General features: G+C 38.9%; 1 protein-coding gene across 1 annotated transcript in view; it reads right to left on the bottom strand.

Moving 5' to 3' along the window:
• The window catches only part of slc6a8 (solute carrier family 6 member 8), a 74,606-nt gene extending 55,754 nt beyond the window's left edge, over positions 1-18,852 (bottom strand). Inside the window, exon 1 of the mRNA XM_007245855.4 lies at positions 17,515-18,852. Coding sequence (XP_007245917.1) covers positions 17,515-17,752 — 238 coding nt within the window. The 5' untranslated portion in view covers positions 17,753-18,852. The remainder of the gene's footprint in view (positions 1-17,514) is intronic.
• Positions 18,853-21,022: the final 2,170 nt, after the last annotated feature.

Here is a 21,022-nt window from a genome sequence, read left to right as displayed (position 1 = left end):
GTCCCAATGGGATTTGCCATTATCTATTCCTTAGCAAAAAATAAAATAATAATAAAAATAAAATAAAAATACAAGCTATTAGCGAGGTTAGCCTGCTGATCGCAACAGCTGTCCTTTTGGCGGACGTAGCGGAGCCACAGCAAAGCTACTGCAAAGCCACTGAAAATCTCTCATCCGCTAAGCAGCACAGAATTAGCATTTGGGGGCTTTGGGATTCAAAAATGTGCAAGAATCACTATGAGATTATTGCGTAGAAAGGTCTACAGTAAATCACAACACAAACAAGCCACGCTAGGCAACGCTAGCCTATGCTAGGCTATGCTATCCTCAGACACACTCCCTTAATTTAAACGCCACAGATAGGATTACCTGAGCCCATTATCCTCCTCCCAGTCAGGATCCACCTCCATGCGATTCAGATCAATGGGTTCGCTCTCCGGCCTGAGATTAGCGAGCATGCTGCTGGCACGCTGCCATCCACAACATGTGGCCGCCGACGGCCATGTGCGTGCGGAAGAGCGGCGCGATCAAGTGCATTAGCTCACATTTCACTACAAACGCTTGTAAACAAACGTTTAAAATCAGCTTTCACTTGGGTACCGCTGGCAAACAGAGGGAGGGAGGGCCACGTTCATTCATTCATTCATTAATTTAATCATTCATTCATTTAATCATTCATTCATTCTTTCACACAGACCTACAGGCCCTTATCTAGGTATGCTGCACTCGTGTATGTGTGCATGTAGCCTATGCTATGCTAATATTAATAAAGCATACAGAGCAAAGATAACATGGAAGTCAGCCTTGCCAAGCAGGCCAAAAGAATTTCAGGAGAAAGGTGTGTTCCTGCAGAATCCATTTTGATATCTTTGTCCTACAGGAAATAGTTTTTTAAAAGGTGATCTAAAATAGAAGACTATTTACTTTGGCTCTTAGTTGAATAATAAAGAATTAGATATCTTTAACTCAAACACTGTTGTCTCTGGGTCAATTTCAAAACCTCTAAACTGTTACATAACAGTCTTGACTCATGTCCTCTAAAATGGATCTAGCCTATAAAAGCAAGGTTGACTTGATTGCAACAGCTACTTCAGAAGAATATATACAGAAGCAAGGCTAAAAGGCTAGCAAGCTCTGCTAAGCTAAGCTGAATGTGAAACTGATGAAGCAATGGGTGCTAGACAAAAAACTAATGCTACCAGACCCTACCACAATGTTTAGCTTTAAAGGAGATCTCCAGTGTAAAGGGACTTGGGGTATTTTTAAACATGATATCAAATACATACATGAATTTATTGAAAAACCCACCTTCATTTAACTACAGCACTTTTGGCGTAATGCTCTCAACAGGCTTACAATGCTAGCGATAGGGACGTAGCATTTGGTCAGGCAAAGAAATCACCATTTTTTTTGTACACCATTAGTTTAAAGCTCAAAGTAGCTCCACACTTTAATGGTAAAGAGTTTAAAAGTGCACAGGTAGCTAGTTTATATATTTAAAAAAACTGTTTATACACACAGTTCCTTTTGGTAGCTCTCAGGGAAGGGGAACAGAATGCAAAATAAATTCTGTGGGAATGCATTGCTGAAATTGCAGCTGTAAAAGTAAATAGTAAATATTAGCTCTTAAAATATTCTGAAAATATTTTCACTGAACACATTTTTAGCAACACGTTTCTCTATGCTACCGATTCATGGTGTAAAAATAGTGATTTCTTTGAATGGGAAACGCTGGAAAGATATGCCCCATATGGCTAGCATTGTAAGCCTGTTGGGAGCATCGGCTACAAGCGCTGTATTTCAGAATGCAAGGGGTGAATGGAGTTGGGCTATTTTACAAAAGTTCCTGCTTGCTATCGTGTTTCACTAGACCTCAAGTTCATTTTACACCAGAGTTCTCCTTTAAGATAGCTAGATTAGCGGTAGAGGCAAGGCTAGGCTAGGGAAGGCTGTGCTATGCTGCTGTAAATCATAACAGTGACGTAACCCAGCCAACAACAGCTAATAGGAGCTTAATATTTATTCTGACCCGACTAGTCGAGGCGAGGTTAGCCTAGGCTAAGCTAGGCTAGACTATTTAGCGTACCAACAACTTTTTTACCCTTCTTTTTAAACCAAGCTAACTCTATTTACCACCCTGTTACTTTGCCTGTTATCTAAGTCGTCAACTAAATTCAACCAAAGTCACACACTTTACTCAATAATATATATACATCAAACAACAAGCATTCTATGGTCTTTAAACAGTTTATCAGTCTCTCTAGCTGTAGCTAAATGGTTGTACAAGTTAAAATTGGGTTTACTTCTCCTCTGCCTGAACCCTAAAGCAACCTGGGTTGAGCCCCAGTCAGAAAAGAGATTAAAAGATTAACGGACGCTCTTCTTAATCGCCCGTCCACGTGGGGCGAGGGACTGATGTCAGTTTAGGGCAAATGGCCAGTGTTAGCCCAACGGCCTCACTTCTGACATCGGAGCTCAAGAGCGACAGAAGCGAGAGGATCCAGAGAGAGGCTGTGATGCTAACGCTAAATTAGCATTGGTCATTTACAGTCAGAGTTGAGTCTTTGAGTATCTAATAAACATGATTAATGATAATTTAGTGTGTTTTTTATGTTTGGACATTTTAATAATATAAGAATGCATTAGTTTCGTACCAGAAATTGCAAAAAAAACTTTTTAAGCAACATATATATCGCTGTCCTATGAAAAAAAAAAACTTTTTTTGACGATTTTTTGTTTACTACATAATTTAAACAGACAAACTGTCCCTTACACTGTGCCAAAAAGACTTGATGTACGAACCAATAAAAACTCTTCAAAATGACTTGAAATATTTTTTTTTTTACATTGACTTCCATTGAAAGTTTACAATGTTGTTTCTCTCTCCTGTAAAGTTGCTGTTTTGGAGATAAGTGTTTTTCATTGGACAGCGACAATATATTTAAAAAAATATATAGGTTCTTTTGTACCACATTCACCACATTTCATTGATCAGTTAACTTGTTATTGATATTAATTATATAATATTAATATATTAATAAATTACATTGAGTAGAAATATTGAGTTTGGACAAAACAAAACTGAACAAAATGAATCCAATTTTTTTTTATCAGTTTTTCATTCATTTTGACACTTTTTTTTTCATATCTTCCCGCCAAATTTTTGGTGCATCCCTAATACTGAGAGAAATAAAATATGTCGTTGGTAGATACTACAAGTCATAAAAAATAAAACATTTTTTTTTAATATTCCTATTAAATCTAGCAGAAAAAAATAGCATCTTGATGTTTATCATGCTTAGCAGTGACATTAAACCCTTTGTTTGAATCATTATTGAGGGAACTGTATCATGGTTGAAAAAAATAAAAAAGATGACCATGTAAATCTACTAAAAATAAGCCATGTGACCACAGAATACAGAATAACCCTTTATGACACAATCTGCCCTGAATTAGAATATAGTAGTTTTTGATAGCAGGCAAAAATATTGCTAAGATCTACTAATAACAAGTCAAATCTCGACTGACTGCCTTTTTTTTTGTGAGGAACAGATAATAAAGCTCTCTGGGCAAGAGAACACCAAGCTATTGGAACACTCAGTCCCTACTGCAGTGATCGTAAATCTACAGGTCGTGTGGCCGCCACAGTGATGACTCTTCCTCCTCATGGCTGTTTATCTACCTGCTGATGATCAAAAAAAAAAAAGGAAAAATGAACGACTGCAGCCTGGCAACAGAAAAGCGACTACACCTCTGAAGTGGATGGAGCTTCATAAATGGAGTTTATATGATTTATATCGCAGTTTATAAAGCATCATGTATAAAGCATCGCGTATAAAACATCCTGTATAAAGCATCACATATAAAGCATCATGTATAAAGCATCACGTATAAAGCATCACGTATAAAGAGCATCACGTATAAAACATCACTGATAAAACATCACGTATAAAGCATCACGTATTAAGCATCACGTATAAAGAATCACATATAAAGCATCACGTATAAAGTATCACGTATAAAGCATCACATATAAAGCATCACGTATAAAGCATCACGTATAAAGCATCACGTAAAAAGCATCACGTATAAAGCATCACGTATAAAGCATCACGTATAAAGAGCATCACGTATAAAGCATCACGTATAAAACATCACGTATAAAGCATCACGTATAAAGAGCATCACATATAAAACATCACGTATAAAGCATCACGTATAAAGCATCACGTATAAAGCATCACATATAAAGCATCACGTATAAAGCATCACGTATAAAGCATTGCGTATAAAGCATCACGTATAAAGCATCACGTATAAAGCATCATGTATAAAGCATCACGTATAAAGCATCACGTATAAAGCATTGCGTATAAAGCATCACGTATAAAGCATCACGTATAAAGCATCATGTATAAAGCATCACGTATAAAGCATCATGCTTAAAGTAGTGATACATGCGATTTGGATAAAAGTACAAAATGACAAAAGAAAGCCTGTTTCAACCAAGATTTTTAAAATGAAAATAGAGTATATGATTTCCATGTTTTTTTGGACTATGGGAGGAAACCAGAGTCCCTGGAAAACCCAACATGTACGAGGGGAATATGGAAACTTCAACCAGATAGGGACCCAAAACCCCACCATTGAAAGACGAACAGGCTAACCTCTATGCCAGTAATCACTGAAAAAAAATTCAGATATTCTCAGAAATTGTCAGAAACGTGTGTTTATTGCGTGTCCTGCTAGCAAAATTGATCAGGGTTATGATAAAATCTTACCAGTCATATTACTAATTAACCCTTGAACACATTACAATCAGTAACACCATCACTAACGTTGGCTATACACTGTATGACAAGTTTTGGAACCCTTTTTTCACATGATAAAATTGTGTGGGTGAAAATCACCTGGCGTTAGCATTCTAGGGTTAACCACACTGCAGCAGCTTTGGCTATTTCAAAGGGTAAACGATTTACAAACACATGAAAACACTCGAGATTCATGAGATCTGATACACATCAGCGTTTCAGCAAAGCCACGTGCTCTGGCACGACGCGATAATGAGCCGTCATTCAGGAAACACTTCTTCTGAAAGAGGAAGTTCCTCGACTGCCACGAGACAATGCAAATCAGCCTTTTACATCCCAAAGATTTACACTACAATGGGCCCATTAACCATAATTAGTTCCCTTCATCACGGCCCAGTTTTCCACCAAGGGCTACAGAGAATTGCTAATGGCTACAGGTGGCAAGGGAGCCTCTCCGAGGAGCACAGGAATTCAATTAACCCTGGAGAGACACCAGGCCGCAAGAGTGAGCAACAGTAACACGGTGAAAACGGTTCAGCCCCTGGAGACAAATACCACCACGAAGAACGAGCCGATCCCGGCCTTGGTCTGATTTAAAGTCAGGCTTATTAACGAGGAAAAAAGGTTTAAATGGGCTGAATCTGGCTGCCCTTGGTGTCAAATAAGATAAACAGGGTTTAACCAATACATTTCTAGAATTGTTTCATGACTTTTCTATGCCTTAATTGCAAATTCTCATGACTATACAATTTGTAAAACATCAGTCTGGACATGAACAATACCAACAAAACCAAAAATCAACCAAAACTAGAATCAAAATATAGCAGGCCTAAAATAAATATACTAAAAATAATGACACACAATCTTTAATAATAAAATGTGTGTCAGATCCATTGTGAGAGCTTCATTGTTTAGAGCTAATATACTGAATTAACTCTGATGAGTTGATGTATTTCTTTTAGCTCAAAATAGATTTCCTCCATCGACAAACTGAAATACAAACATTTGTAAAATTTCCATAGACTTTTCAAAAACTCTCTGGGTTTTTATTTTTTCAAAACTTATCCAGGTCTGGAAATTGCTATTTTCAAATTACATGACTTTTCAGGTTTTTAAAGACTGTATGAACCCTGGATATACTGAATCTGGTGTATTATTAAAGGTGTATTACGTAGCTAAAACAAAAAAAAAACCTTCTCAGCTTTCAATGGAAGTCAAAGTAAAAGTTAATCTTGGCGCATTTCTATTGGTCCATTCATCATGTTGACCCAATTTATAGAACAACCCTATATTGTATAAAACAGCAAAAATGAAGATGCTAGTTTTTTTTTGTGCTCAACAGAAATTAGCATTAGTTATTTCAGGTATTTGCTGTTTGTCACTTTTTTAAACATAATTCTAATCTGGCAGACGCTCCTTATTGTTAGGTCTGGGAATTAGACATATTATCATGATACATTATCCACAATGATAATGATGATATCATTATGCTGTAATTCTGTGATACTCAATATATATATATATATATATATATATACAGTGAGTCCAAGAAGTATTTGATCCCTTGCTGATTTTCTTTGTTTGCCCACTAATAAAGACACTATCCTTCTGCACTTTTAATGGTAGATATATTCTAACATGGAGAGACAGAATATCAAGACAAAAATCCAGAATATAATTTTAAAGAATATATTTTAATTAATTTGTATTTCAATGAGGAAAATAAGTATTTGATCCCTCTTGCCAAACACACTCAATACTTAGTGGCAAAGCCTTTGTTTGCAAGCACAGCGGTGAGACGTTTGTTGTAGTTTACCACAAGTTTAGCACCCACACCAGGGGGAATTTTGGCCCACTCTTCTTTGCAGATCCTCTCTAAATCATGAAGGTTGGTGGGCTGTCGCTTGGCAACTCTGACCTTCAGCTCCCTCCATAGATTTTCGATCGGATTGAGGTCTGACGACTGGCTGGGCCACTCCATGACCTCAATGTGATTTTTCTTGAGCCAATCCTTTGTTGCCTTTGCTGTATGTTTAGGGTCGTTATCATGTTGGAAGACCCAACCACGGCCCATTTTCAGATCCCTGGCAGAGGGGAGGAGGTTGTCCCTCAGGATTGTGCGGTACATGGCTCCATCCATCTTCCCAGTGATGCGGTGAAGTAGCCCTGTACCCTTGGCAGAGAAACACCCCCAAAACATTATGCTTCCACCTCCATGCTTGACGGTGGGCACAGTGTTCTTGGGGTCATAGGCAGCATTTTTCTTCCTCCACACATGGCGGGTGGAGTTGAGGCCAAAAAGTTCAATTTTGGTCTCGTCTGACCACAAAACCTTCTCCCAATAACTTGGTTCATCTTTCAAATGATCATTGGCATACTTGAGGCGCGCCTCCACATGTGCTCTCTTCAGCAGGGGTACCTTTCGGGCACTGCAGGATGTGAATCCATTGTTGCCCAAAGTGTTGCCAATTGTTTCCTTGCAAACTGTGGTCCCAGCTGCCTTCAGGTCATTTGCTAACTCCTGCCGAGTGGTTGCAGGACGATTTCTGACCGTTCTCAGCATCATTGCCACCCCACGAGGCGAAATCTTCTTTGGAGCACCGGGCCGAGGTCTGTTGATTGTAGGGTTGCAACGGTATGAGATTTTCACGGTATGATAACCGTCTCAGAAAATACCGCGGTATCACGGTTATCACGGTATCACAGTTTGTTACATATATTATTAAACTGACCCTTAAAGAAATTACAACAAAGGTTTTTTGTTCAATTAACTATTTATTGTAGAAACCTGGAACAATTATAATTTAATGTCTCCTTAAAAAAAAAAAAGCTGTACACCATCAGGTGAAGGAAATTAGTTTTTTCCACTACTCTTAAGGGCATTAAGAGTGTATATAAAAAAATATATATATAAATATATAATATATATATATACACACACACACACACACACCCACACACGTTACACACATTACATGTCCTCTAAGAAGTAAAGATCCTGTATTTAAAATATTCAGTACAATTATTTAAGTTTAAATTATTTAATATCTGATAAACTGAGCCTGGGTCAGTGTCTGATCAACAACTGTTGTAAACGTCCGTTTTACTGCCAAGTTGGTATATAACCAGATACTGCAGAAAGAGGGGATTTATTTCTGACATGATCCTCACAATAGAGATTTCTATTTTAAGGCTTTCACACCGAGTCTGGTTTTAACATATGAAAAACAGGCACGTCAGGATTTGAAAATGAACGCATGTAAATGAATGGCGTCTTTCACATCCAGTCCGGCCAGGACCTATGCACGGACACGTGAATCCGTCGTAGCACGCACTTCACGCCTGTACCTGCGTGCCCAAATTTCGGATAACTCAGCGCTTTTGCGGGCGCTTACCGCATGGGTTGTGCACGACTACAAAGAGGTTTTATTTAGGTTCAGATTAAAATTATAAACTAAACACATACTTTGCGCTGCACAGTGGGGTGGTGTTCTCGGAGATGGGAGAACAGGTTTGACGTATGTCCACCTTTAGCTGTGACTTTACGTCCACATTGACTACAAATCAGATAACCATCCTCGGGTGCGTTCGGCGGGTATCCGAAATAGTCCCACACTGCTGATTTTAGTTTAGCCTTTTTTAAGGCGGACGGAGATAATGTTTAGTCTGATGCACTTTCTGCTGTTCTCAACGCTGTGTGCTGAGGAGCTGAAGCGGAGCAGAGTTGCGCATGTGCGGGTGAGTTTCTCCGCTGGCTTGCGTTTTACCGGTAATAAGCAAACACACACGGTATGATAACCGTGCATTTTGATACCATGGTATACCGTGAAACCGGTTACCGCTGCAACCCTAGTTGATTGTCATGTTATACTCTTTAAACTTTCTGATAATTGCACCAATAGTTGTTACTTTCACATCCAACACCTTACTAATCTTTTTGTAGCCCATTCCAGCTTTGTGAAGGTCAACAATTCTGACTCTGAGGTCCTGTGACAGCTCTTTGGTTTTACCCATGTTGGAGACTTGAAATCTGTGTGATCTGTCTGATTCTGTGGACAGGTGTTTTTCACACAAGTGATTAGTGAGAACAGGTGGCTTCAGGTCAGGTAACAAGTTGATTGGGAGTGTCTAACTGGTCTGTAAAAGCCAGAACTGCTAATGAATACTAAGGGATCAAATACTTATTTCACTCCATGAAATACAAATCAATTAATATATATTCCTTAGATTTATTTTCTGGATTTTCTTTTTAATATTCTGTCTCTCCATGTAAGAATACATCTACCATTAAAAGTATAGAATGATCATGTCTTTATTAGTGGGCCAACGAAGAAAATCAGCAAGGGATCAAATACTTCTTGGACTCACTGTATATATATATATATATAATATAATTCTCTATGATATTTCACAGCATATTTGTTGCATGAAGAAGATAAAACACTCCTAACAAAGTAAAAAACAGGAGTTATGGATTTATTGGTGTCAGTTTCACAGAATTCAACAACCAATATTCTTTACTACAGGTTTACTCTAATGACTTGATTATGAATGAAGCAGTAACTTTAGTAAGTCGAATTGGGAGCGAGACTTTAGAGCAATATGAATATATATATATATATATATATATATACATCAGCTCACAGACGCAGCCTTGTGCTGATCCACATCACCCTAGGATTGAGTGATAAGGGCAAAGAGCTTCATCTACTGTACCCACCCAGAGAGAGAGCAAAGACAACTGTGCTCTCTCGGGGATCCGGCAGCTGATGGCAAGCTGCATGACCGGGATTTCACAAAACTATTAGACATTGGACATAATATAGTAACCTCACTTCTACACACTACAGAAGTGAATACGTTGCTTGAATCATTTTCTGCAAAATTTTACGGCAAAACTCTTTTTGAAACATTTCTGCACCTGTGTGACTGCAGACGTCTACATCTGCGACTCATTAGTGTGGGTTTCCTGCAAAGCACGCATGAAATTATTAATGATATGACAGGGATTCATAATTCATGCGCTTATATAAAGATGGATGTGTTTGCATTGGGCTCAAGCAACCCTGAAACCTTGGAGGCCCAAATGGGAGTCAAAAATCTTCGCTATTCAAATATAGTTGGAATTGAATTAAAAGCAATTCCGTTTCCAAACCTACATTTATGGCGCTGAGGTCTGTTTGTTTTGTATGTATACGAGGAAAACATATTAATCATGTTCTGACACAGTCAAAACAAATATATCAGCCTATAATCATCTGCTTGCATCACTGGGACTCACAACAAGTGAACTTCATTGAGCTGTTTTAGCTGTAAACAGTGTAAATAGGCGGATGATGGATGTAGCACGCATCAAGTTTATTAAAAATAAGGGTTCATATCATTCCAAACATACCATCATATCATATCATATCATCATGTGGGCCATCCATCAAAACACTGCAGTTACTGCTTATAAACATAATATGAAGTGGAAGGAGGAAGTGCTGTAAAATCTCCTTTGGATTTATAACACTTATAACACAGTGGATCAACACCAGCAGATAGCAGACATGTCTCTTTATCCAAACCATCACTGATTGGTGGAAACTTCACACTAGACCTCGAGCAGTTTGGACTGTGTGTCTCTCCACTCTTCCTCCAGACTCTGCTCCCTTGATTTACAAATGAAATGTAAAATCTACTGATGGTTTGGAGAGACATGTCTGTCATCTGCTGGTGTTGATCCACTGTGTTATAAAATCTTACAGAACTTCATGCTTCTTCCCTCTGGTGAAGACTTTTACAGAGATGTGGATTTCATTTTCCAGCAGGTCTTGGCGCACTCACTGCCCACACTGCAAAAAGTATCAATTGGTCTTATATAATATTCTAATTTTATGAAACACTGATTTTTGGGTTTTTTTATCGACTGTAAGCCATAATCAACAGTTAACAATAAAATAAATAAACGCTTAAAATAGATCACTCTGTGTGTAATACATCTATATAATATATATATATAAGTTTCACATTTTGTAGATGTTTTAGATGCACTAGTATGGTATTGGTTATAAAGGGACAGAAATAAAAACAGTCTGTAATAACCGGTAAGTTGTATAAATAATAAATGTATAAAATAAGAGCACGATATTTAATGTTATTTTTTCAATAACAACTATACTCTTTGCGATATGTCAAATCACTGAATTACATAAACAAATAAACAAAATACACTTTTGCAACAAAATGAAAATTTTATTAAATTTTATTATTGCATTTTTAATATGATATGGCACACCTCTACCTGAGATACTAAAAAATAGAAAATATTTTTATCAGATTTGTATTGTCATGATACTAATAATAATATTAATAATGTACTCTAAATATCTCCATATATCCAGGATTAAAGTAAAATAAATGATACTGGACAGATATTATCACAGTGTGATTTTTCTATTTTTTATTTTGCTAAAAACAGCAAAAGTATAGTACCCTAATGTGATAATTAGGGGGGTTGGTGATATGGCACCATATTTCAGGGTATAATATACTTATAATATACCATATTCAAGAATTTTGGCTGTTGGTGGTTATATATGAGGTTTACAGTTTTACAGGCCCTGACATAGAGCCTTGTGGTATGCCACACGATGTGCTAAATCAAGCAAAAGACAAATTCACTAAATTCATTTTTTGCAGTTTTTGCATAAAAATCAATACCAGAAAAAGTATCCCCAAGGGGTTTAAGGGGTTAATGTCTAGTTAATCTAGCTAACCTTTACCAACAAATAGTTTTATCTGTGAGCAGTCAGTATAACATGAATAACAGTTTTGTAGGCCCTGAAATAGAACCTAGTGGGACTCCACAAGATGTGCTAAATCAAGGGGGTTAATGTCTATGTAGTTAATCTAGCTACTGTAACCTTTACCATCAGATCTCTCAGCTCTATCTGTGAGCAGTCAGTATAAATCTGCCTTTGTGTTTGAATAAAGTTACAATACGTTCCTCTCACTGACTCACTCGCAGCATAATAACAAATTTGTCTCGATTGTTTGAATAACCTAAAAACAGGCCTGACGTAACAGACTGTCGTGTCCGTGCAAACACGGCGGCTGAGGGTAAATAGTGCGAGTGGTGCCCGGGCCTGATCTGAGCGGACGTGAAGAATGTGTGAGAGTGGTATTATTTAAACTGGGGGGGGGGGGGGGGGGGAGGTAACCGGGGAGATTTCATTTGCGTTGGCAGTACTTTTCACGGCCCTGTGAAGAATTTGTGCGAGTTTTGGCAGCGGGAATCTGGATAAACACACTCGGGTAACCTTAGCGCTGCTTGTCGGGGGTAAAATAACTATTTGTGAAGAGCAGATTTCAAGGAATCGGACAATTCTTTAGGGACACCTTATCAAGTATCTCCCCTTTCTGGCTGGCAGGTCTCTGTTGGGCGGCTCTTTGTGTGGGAAGAATTTATGCTCTCCCCGCTCCGTTCCCACCGGCCGGTCCCGGTGCCCTTTTTCACCCTCCGCAGGGGACGGTGTCATGGGGCGTCCCGTACTGTCCAACCCAGATCATGTCCTCTATATACAAACAGCCGGGAGGAAAGCGAAAGCAGATCAGCCCGTCTAAACTAAAGGGAACAGAAACCTGAGTAGTAGGACAACATTCAGTGCCCTGACATTTCTGCCACCGCAGGGAGCGACGGGTAGCGCCAATAAAATATACAGTGCTGTAAGGAGGCCTGGCACTGAGTCCGCTGTTATTCTTTGTACTTCTCATGACATTTGCTCTGAGATTGAGGAGTGGAGGTGGAGCGATCATTTTTCAGGTCTATGAAAAGAAGTATAATCAAATAAAGCTAACAAAGAACAAAAGCTACCTTCTCAAAACAACCAAAAACTGTAACTGTATACTCTAAAAAACAGAGGTACGAAACGAGTACTTTTTTGTACTCAAAGGTACACTCTTCACAATTGTACCATCAAAGGTACAATATTGGTCTTAACAGGGTCAGATTTGTTCCCTCTGAAGTGCAAAGTCATTCCTTACAGCAATAAGTACAAATTTGTACCATTTAACCTGCAGCCAAAAGGTACATTCAATATTCTGTACCAATATTAATAACTAATAAATACTAATAAACAATATATATTTTATTTGCATTTTTTTATTTAAAAGTGAGACAATTTTGCATCATATTTAGTTGATGATAATGTTTATAATCTATACTGGCATAAAAAACATGGGTACAAAAAGGACTTTCACTAAAAGGTACTTTTTTGTACCTCAATATAAGGTACAGCCCCAGCGACAAGCTTTGTACCCTTTTAAGTACCATTTTTTTTACTTATTTTTTTTAGTGTGTAAGTCACTCTGGACTGATTTTGTCACACCTTGCGTTGTTCAGGAAGTTATACTGAAGTTAGTATACTGAAAAAAATACTTTTAACTATTTTCCCTAGATATTCAAACTTTAAAACAGGTCACTTTGACCCAGAACATAACAGGAGGGTTAAACATAATGGAAAGATGGCAAAAAAAGGAAATACAAGAAATGCTCCAAAATCACCTGGAATCTTCCTCAAAATCCTTCTTCTTTTTCCATCGACTTCCATTAAAAGTTAAGACGTTTTTTTTATTTCTGTACAGTTGAAACCTTGACAATATTCAGTGCCCTGACATTTCTGCCACCACAGGAAGCTCTGGCACAGAGGCTGCTGTTATTCTTTGTACTTCTCATGACATTTGCTCTAAGAGTGAGGAGTGGAGGTGAAGTGATCATTTTTCAGGTCTATGTAAAGAACAAAAGCTTTAGAAAGAAAAAATCAAAAGCATTTCCACCGTCTCAAAACAACCTAAGACACAAGACTGTGAGTCATTCAGGCTCTTTTATGGGACACCTTGCATTGTTCAGGACATTTCACAGTGTCAGGTTCACATTATGTTAAACATGATGGAAATATGGCAAAAGGAAATATAAGAAATGCTCCAAAATGGACCTGGAATCTTTCTCAAAATATTTTTCCAAGTTAAGAAGTTTAAAAAGCTATTAAAATAAGCCTTTTCCACCGTCTCAAAACAATCAAAGACACAAGACCATGAGTCACTTCAGTTCTCATATGGGACATCTTGTGTGGTTCATTCAGAGTGGTTGATTTTGGTAGTCAAAGGACGGATATGCAAGTATGAAAATCATATGGTTGGCTAATTATGTGGTCCAGCTGTAAGGAAATTGGCTAAAGCCCAGTGATCACATAATCACAGGTTGCTTGGTCAGGCAGTCACATGTTATGCCAAGGTCTTAAGAACAGTCTGGGCATTATATATTGTACATTATGTTTAATTGACTTTATACAATATAATGTAGAAACTGCAATAGTGTCCAATGACTTTAGCCATGTCCAGTGAAAGCTAATCACAATGCACTGATCTGTTGGATTTAAATCTGTTGGATTTAAAGTTTGGACACCCCTGGTCTACACAGTTGGGACACCCCTGGTCAAATGTCACACTGTGTTGATTTATAGTTCTTGCAGCACTTCCACATGCAGTCACATGGTGTGCTATTTCTCACCTAAAGGCCTATAATTAGCAAAGGTCTATAATGAACTTTTTGGAGTGATCTCACTCGAAACCGTGACTACATGGTTACTAATTAGGCAAATTTGCTTTGATCCCTTTCTAAACACAAAAGCCTGCATGTGGTGCGTCTCTAAAGTTCACACACAGAGCTGCTATTCTTCTGCCCTGGTGATGCCCTGTTCGCCCATTCACTGAGTCAGTTCTAGCTGGTAGCACGCTAAGCTCATTTCACTCGTAAGGTTTGGACACCAATGTAGGCTAAGCCCATTCAGTGACTGAGATCTGGACCAGCTCCAGGAAACTGGGGACATTTGAACGCCTGGGTCCTGGAGCGTTCGTCAGAATGAGACCTTTCACTGTGTCTTCAGCTGACCGTGATTCACGGATAAGATCGAGACCCGCTCACGCCGAGCGAACTGAGCGAACGCAGCGGAGGGCGTGGTCCCGAATCGCAGAGCATGTCAGAACTTGGGGCCTACACAAAGCAGGAGCTGAAACTATGACGTAACAGTTCATTCGGAAGCACTGAGCCCTAACACTAGTCTAAACACTCGTGTTTAAACACAATTGCATGTCCTGTTTTGTGACCTTTAGCAGATGAAAGGTTCTTCCGGCTGCATGTACTGTAAATGCACTCATCACAAGGTCTGGTCTTGTTGAGTAACTTCTCTATACTATTTAAAATAGGCAGTGGTGCACTTAAAAGTGTTTGAGAGCATCAGTTAAAGTAAAGTAGTGAAGAGGTAGAGTTACAGGTATACAGTGAATAGTGAATATTTGAGTAATGTTCGAATCCAGATTATGAGAAGCAACAACTACTCAAATAAGTAAAAAAAATACTTAAAGACATGAAGGTCCATCAATTAAAAAAACTTTTAATTTGTGCCCTTTCAAAATTTCTGTAACTGTGTATTGTGAAGCATTTCTATTAGTCAATTCATTGTGATATTTAATCTATAGATGTATAGAACTGGCAGTTTTAATTAAAAAAGTGAAAAATGTAGAAAAATATAGAAGTTGTTGGACTTTGAAAATTGGGGAGCTGTTAACTTGAGGTTTATGAGGCTGCAACTCGGAATAACTTATCCTGTACAACAAAGATAACTCTTGCTCTTCCTTTCCTGTGTGATCCTGATGAGTGCCAGTTTCATAATAAAGCTTTTGATATTCTTCGCGACTGACCTTTCTTTTTTAAGGTATTTTTTTTCTTTATTTAGTTTTTCTTTATTTAGGTTCTTGTCATAATATGCATATTTACTGTATACCAACTCTACCTCTTCACAACTTTACAGCTGATGCTCTCAAACTCATTCGGAGGCAAGAAATTCAAGTAATTAACTCTTGATGAGTTCGGCACAGCTGTTAACTGAAAGCCTGAATTCCAGGTGACTCTACCTCATAAAACTGACTGATAAAATCCAGCCAAGATGTGCATAGCTGTAACTACTGTAATTGTAAGCAAGAATACTTTGAAGAATCTAAAATATAAAACATATTTTGTTGACTACTAAATAATTCTATATCGTCGCTGCTCAATGAAAAACAAGTATTTCCAAAACAGCAAATTTACAGGAGCGAGATAAAACCCTTCTAAACTTTAAATGGAAGTCAGTGTATAAATTGTTTAATTCAGGTCATTTTGAACTATTTCTATGGGTCAGTTCATTGAGAATTTTTTGGCAGAGTATAAGGGACATTTGGTCTGTTTAAATTATGTAACAAACTAAAAATTGACAAAAATAGAGATTCTTGTTTTTCATTGGACAGTGATGATATGTTTTTATTCATGGTTTGGATGACTTTATCAATAATGTACAGTGTACAGATTCGATTGGTACTGCATATATGTATATAATTTATTTATTATTATTTTATTTTTTTTTTTACATTTTTTTTTTTTTTATGACATGCGCAGTGCTAGCCCCTAACTCTTCAGTAGAGAGGAGAGCGTCATCAGGAGCTGGCTCCTCCTCTAACGGTGGAAAGAAGGTGGGGAAAAACCCTGATATTCGGTGTCACCTGACCCGCGGCGGAGAACCGAGCTTACGCTCCGTCAGACACGTAGCCCAGCACCGCCGCTTCTGCACGAGGCGGAGAGGAGCAGCACTGCAGCGCGTGCGCGCGCGCGGAGACACTACACACACACACCACATACACACACATTAAACAGCCTGTACACACTGAATACACACTGCTGCAGCCTCCTCACACACCACTCCACACACTACAGCACCCAACACACCTTATACACGCTACAGAGGCAAAAAGCACGCGCCAACACGCGAATAAACGAAAGATACAGAAATGAATGAATGAATGAATGAATGAAGGCTCGAGCTTCCTCTAAGTCTCGTGATGTGCCGCTTCGCAGGGGGCGGGGCTTCACAGCCTCACTATGATACCGTAGCACACTCTTTATAGTACAGCATTTCCGGTGGTGGCACAAAGCGTTTAGTTTTACAGATTTAAATTGTATTTATAGCTAATTAAATAAGAGAGGAACCTCGTAGCATTAGATCACCATTATTAAAGCGTTAAATATATCGTTATAAAGGCTTTAAAACACATGCAGATGCTATAGATGCATAATATGAGGAAGTCGGAGTGAGAGATTCAGAGGGGGGCTGCTAAATGAATGAATGAAGGAATGAATGAACGAGTGAACGAACGATTGAACCTCTCGTGCTTAGAAGTGGGTGACTAAGACTGGTGACGTCTTTTTGGTGGGAGGAGCACACAGGCTGTAGGCTACCCTCACTTTTTATTAATTTGATCTGTGCATGCATGGTCTATTAATAATAATAATTATTATTATTATTATGATGATGATGATGATAGCAAAACCATAATAAGCTTGATTTATATAGCACATCTCATGCATTTAAAAATGCAGCTCGAAGTGATACACCTAAAAATACACCACTTTTTTGCACAGGTGTGCGAAATATTAGCTCTATAAAATATTATAGTAGGAGCAGGATGAACAAAAAAATGTTTATTAAAAGTTAAATTTTGTAAATAAAAAAATAAAGCCAACAATAAAATGCTAGTAGAGGTGCAAAAAGTGAGTTAGCAACAAGATAATTCTCTTAAAATAAATAAATAAATAAAAAATAATATAATAATATCACTGGTGACTCACCTCCACCGTTCTTGTAGCAGAGGTAGGGGAATCGCCACACGTTGCCCAGCCCCACGGCGAAGCCCACGCAGGACATGATGAAGTCCATCTGCCTGGTCCACGTCTCGCGCTCAGGTAGCGCCCTGACCGGGGCCACCAGGGTCCCGTTGACACCCTGATGGTTCCCATTAGGGATGAGCTGACCCTTCTTCTCTTCGGCCAGGACCACATTCAGGGCGCAGCAGTCTGTCTTTTCCATCCTTTTCTTCTTCTTCTTCTTTTCCTCCTCACCAGCAATGAGTAGCTATAGAGTCTATAGTGTGTTGTAGTTATATATGTTATAGCCTATAGATTTAGCTGGTTTTGGTTTTGCTTGGCTTGTTTTTGGCCTTTGCTTTGCTTTGTTTTGAATGGGATTTCCCAATCACTTACTCACTCAATCAATCAGTCAATCAATCAATTAGCTTTCAGTTTTCTCCCTTTCAATATGACTCAATCTGCTTCACTTCTTTCTTTCGTTCTTTTTCTTTTTTTGTTGTTGCTTCACAGTCTTTAGACAGACAGACACCAATCTACTGTCTGTGTCACCACACCAAATATCCTTTTGTTCTTCTCTTCTTGGTGACCCTGTTGAGCTCCTCTCTCTTCTCAGACAGAATCTGGTCCTTAGCCTTTTCTGTTGCTGTTGTTGCTGTTGTTGTAGGCTATTCAGCAATTTATTTATTTATTATGTTTTTGTTTAAAAAAGGCTGTTTTAGGCTGTTCAGCCCAATTCAAGTCTGCAGTGGTTTTTTTATTATTATTAAAATATTTAGTTTTTCAATGTCAGACCCTTTTTTGACGCTGAAATTGGCAACGAGGGGGGTCGTTCAATTTTATTTTTTTCCGCGCAAAATGTCAGTATATAAATAAAGGTTGGAATATACTACGGTCGTTCAAAAAAGGAAAAGAAAAGTACACCGAATTAAAAGAGCACCCTCAAAAACAATCCACGAAACACTTAAAGGTGAGTCTGAAGAATCGCATGGGAACGTTATCTCTCAAAGAGGAGACGGACGACGAGACGGAATACGGAAAATTAGCGACAAATTAAACGAGAAATCTCTGAAAACGAGCCACTCCGCGCGCTCCGAGAACCGACGAACGTCAAAGAATCACATTCCCTAAATTTTTCAATCCAAAAAAATATAATTAATCGTCCCCTTACACCATCGTCCTTTCTCCGTTATATCCTCCGCGCGGTAATGTCCGTGTGTGTGTGTGTGTGTGTGTGTGTGAGAGAGCGAGTGTGTGTGTGTCTCCGGCTGTGTGTCTGTCTGTCTGAAGGCGCTCCGCGGCTTATAGCCTATACTGGAGCTGCAGCTGCTTTCGTCACTGCAGCGCGAGATCATTATCACTCCCCCTTCCCTTACAGAAACCTCCAACACGCGCGTGCTCCGTTTTTTCCCCACCCATTTCCAGCCAAGCCCTGCCTTTCCACGCTCCCATTGGCTACCCGCCTCCCCAAAGCCTCCGTGATTGGCTACTCGCTGCTAGACACGGCTAGAAGGCGGGCGCATCCAGTGTCAGCCAATCGCATCGCCAAAATAGCCGACATGCTGCTGCAGCCTGAATTAGACAGATGAAGCAAGTGAGTTAGTCTAATCTGCTGAATGGTTATAGGCCTGCCTGCAAGACTAGGCAGCAGATGATAGCCAATCACAGAGCAGGAGGTGGGAGATGGAATGTTACAAGCCTCCAAAGCAAAGGGAAGATAGAGGAGAAAGAGGAGAGGAGAGGACACTGGAAGCCTGGATCAGATCTAGCAGGTCTATTTTAGCCCAGCAAGATGATTATAGTAAGATATTACTCCTTAATTCCAGTTTGCAGAAGGTATTTTATTAAATATTCCCAGTATTCCCATTGTAAAACATGGTGTGCCACTAGTCAATGCCAGCCCAGGGGGATGAATGTTGATATTAACCAATTAATAATAAATTTAGAAGGAAGGATTTCATTAGAATTTCCCAGAAGGAGTTCCACTAGCCACCCCTATGTCATCAGTAGAAATATTATTAGCCAATCAGAGTAGAAGAAGGAATGCTTATAGCCAATGGAATGATGGAATGATTTAATTTAATATTCCCAGTGTAGGACAAGGAATTCCACTAGTCAATCCCATCCCAGTGGGATGAATGTTGTTTTTTCCCAATCCCAGTTTAGAAGGAAGGATGTTATTAAAATTACCAAGAAGGAATTCCACTAACCATTTCTATGTCAACATAGGGATATTTTAATAGAAATATTATTAGTCAATCAGTGTGGGGAGAATGAATGATCTTAGCCAATCCCAGAACAGTTGGAGGAGGAATTTTATTAGAAATTCCCAGTGTAGATGTTGGAATGCTACTATTCAATCCCAGGTCAACAATCTTCCCAGTATACAAGAAGAAGAAACTCTCTTGTCAATCTCATCCAATGTCACCCAATCGTATTGCCAGAATACTTCCTGATCTAGGCAGCTCTATTACTCAATCCCAGTTTTAGAGGAGGAAGGGATTTTATTAGAATTTCCCAGTGTATGAGAAGGAATTCCACTAGCCAGCCCTATGCCAACAGCAGGAATATTATTAGGCAATTAGTGCAAAAGAAGGATTGCTACTAGCCAATCCCAGACCAGTTGGAGGAGGGATTTTATTAGACATTCCCAGCATAGGAGTTTGAATGCCACTATCCAATCCCAAGCATCCCAGAAAGAGGAATAGTAACAGAAAACCCTGTTTTAGAAGAAAGAATGCAACTAGCCAATCCGAGAAGGAAGAATACTATTAGCAAATGGAAAAACTTTACTAGGAATATTCCCAGTGCTGGAGGTGGAATGCTACTGTAGCCAATCACAGGCCACAAGGATGAATGCTTATAGCTAATCCCAGTTTAGGGGGAGCGATTTTAAACAATCCCAGGTTGCAGGAGAAAAATATCACAAGCCACTTTCACTACTTAATCCAGCAGGATTGTATTTTATTAGTCAATCCCATCATAGGAGGAGGAATTTTTATAGATATTCCCAGTTTAAAAAAAGGAATACAACTAGTCAATTATATCCCAGCAGGCAGAATGCTATAAGACACTTGAAGTGAAGAAGAAGGGAATTCTCTCTGACTTTCCCAGTGTAGGAGAAGAAATGCTTTAGCCTACCCTAAGCCAAGGCTGGGGAATACTGTCACTCAATTCCAGTGTCACTAGTCAATGTCACGAGCCATAGGAATTAACTAGGATAAATTAGCCAATCAGTGTAAAGGAAGGGATGCCATTAGTCAATCCCAGCCCAGCAGGAGAGATTTTATTAGAACTGAACTATCCCAATGTACTATAAAGAAAACTCTTTGGCCAATCCCATCCAGCAGGAGGAATACCACCAGCCAATGAGTGTAAGAGAAGGAATGCTACTAGCCAATCTCAGTACAGCAAAAAAAAAAATTCCACTTGCCAATCCCAGCCCAACAGTAGGAATGTTATTATCCAATCCCAGTAAAGAAGGAGGGTCCTG

The sequence above is a fragment of the Astyanax mexicanus genome, chromosome 12 (genome assembly GCF_023375975.1).
Source record: "Astyanax mexicanus isolate ESR-SI-001 chromosome 12, AstMex3_surface, whole genome shotgun sequence".
Classification (NCBI taxonomy): domain Eukaryota; kingdom Metazoa; phylum Chordata; class Actinopteri; order Characiformes; family Acestrorhamphidae; genus Astyanax; species Astyanax mexicanus.
This window is presented reverse-complemented; position numbering and strand designations above follow the sequence as displayed.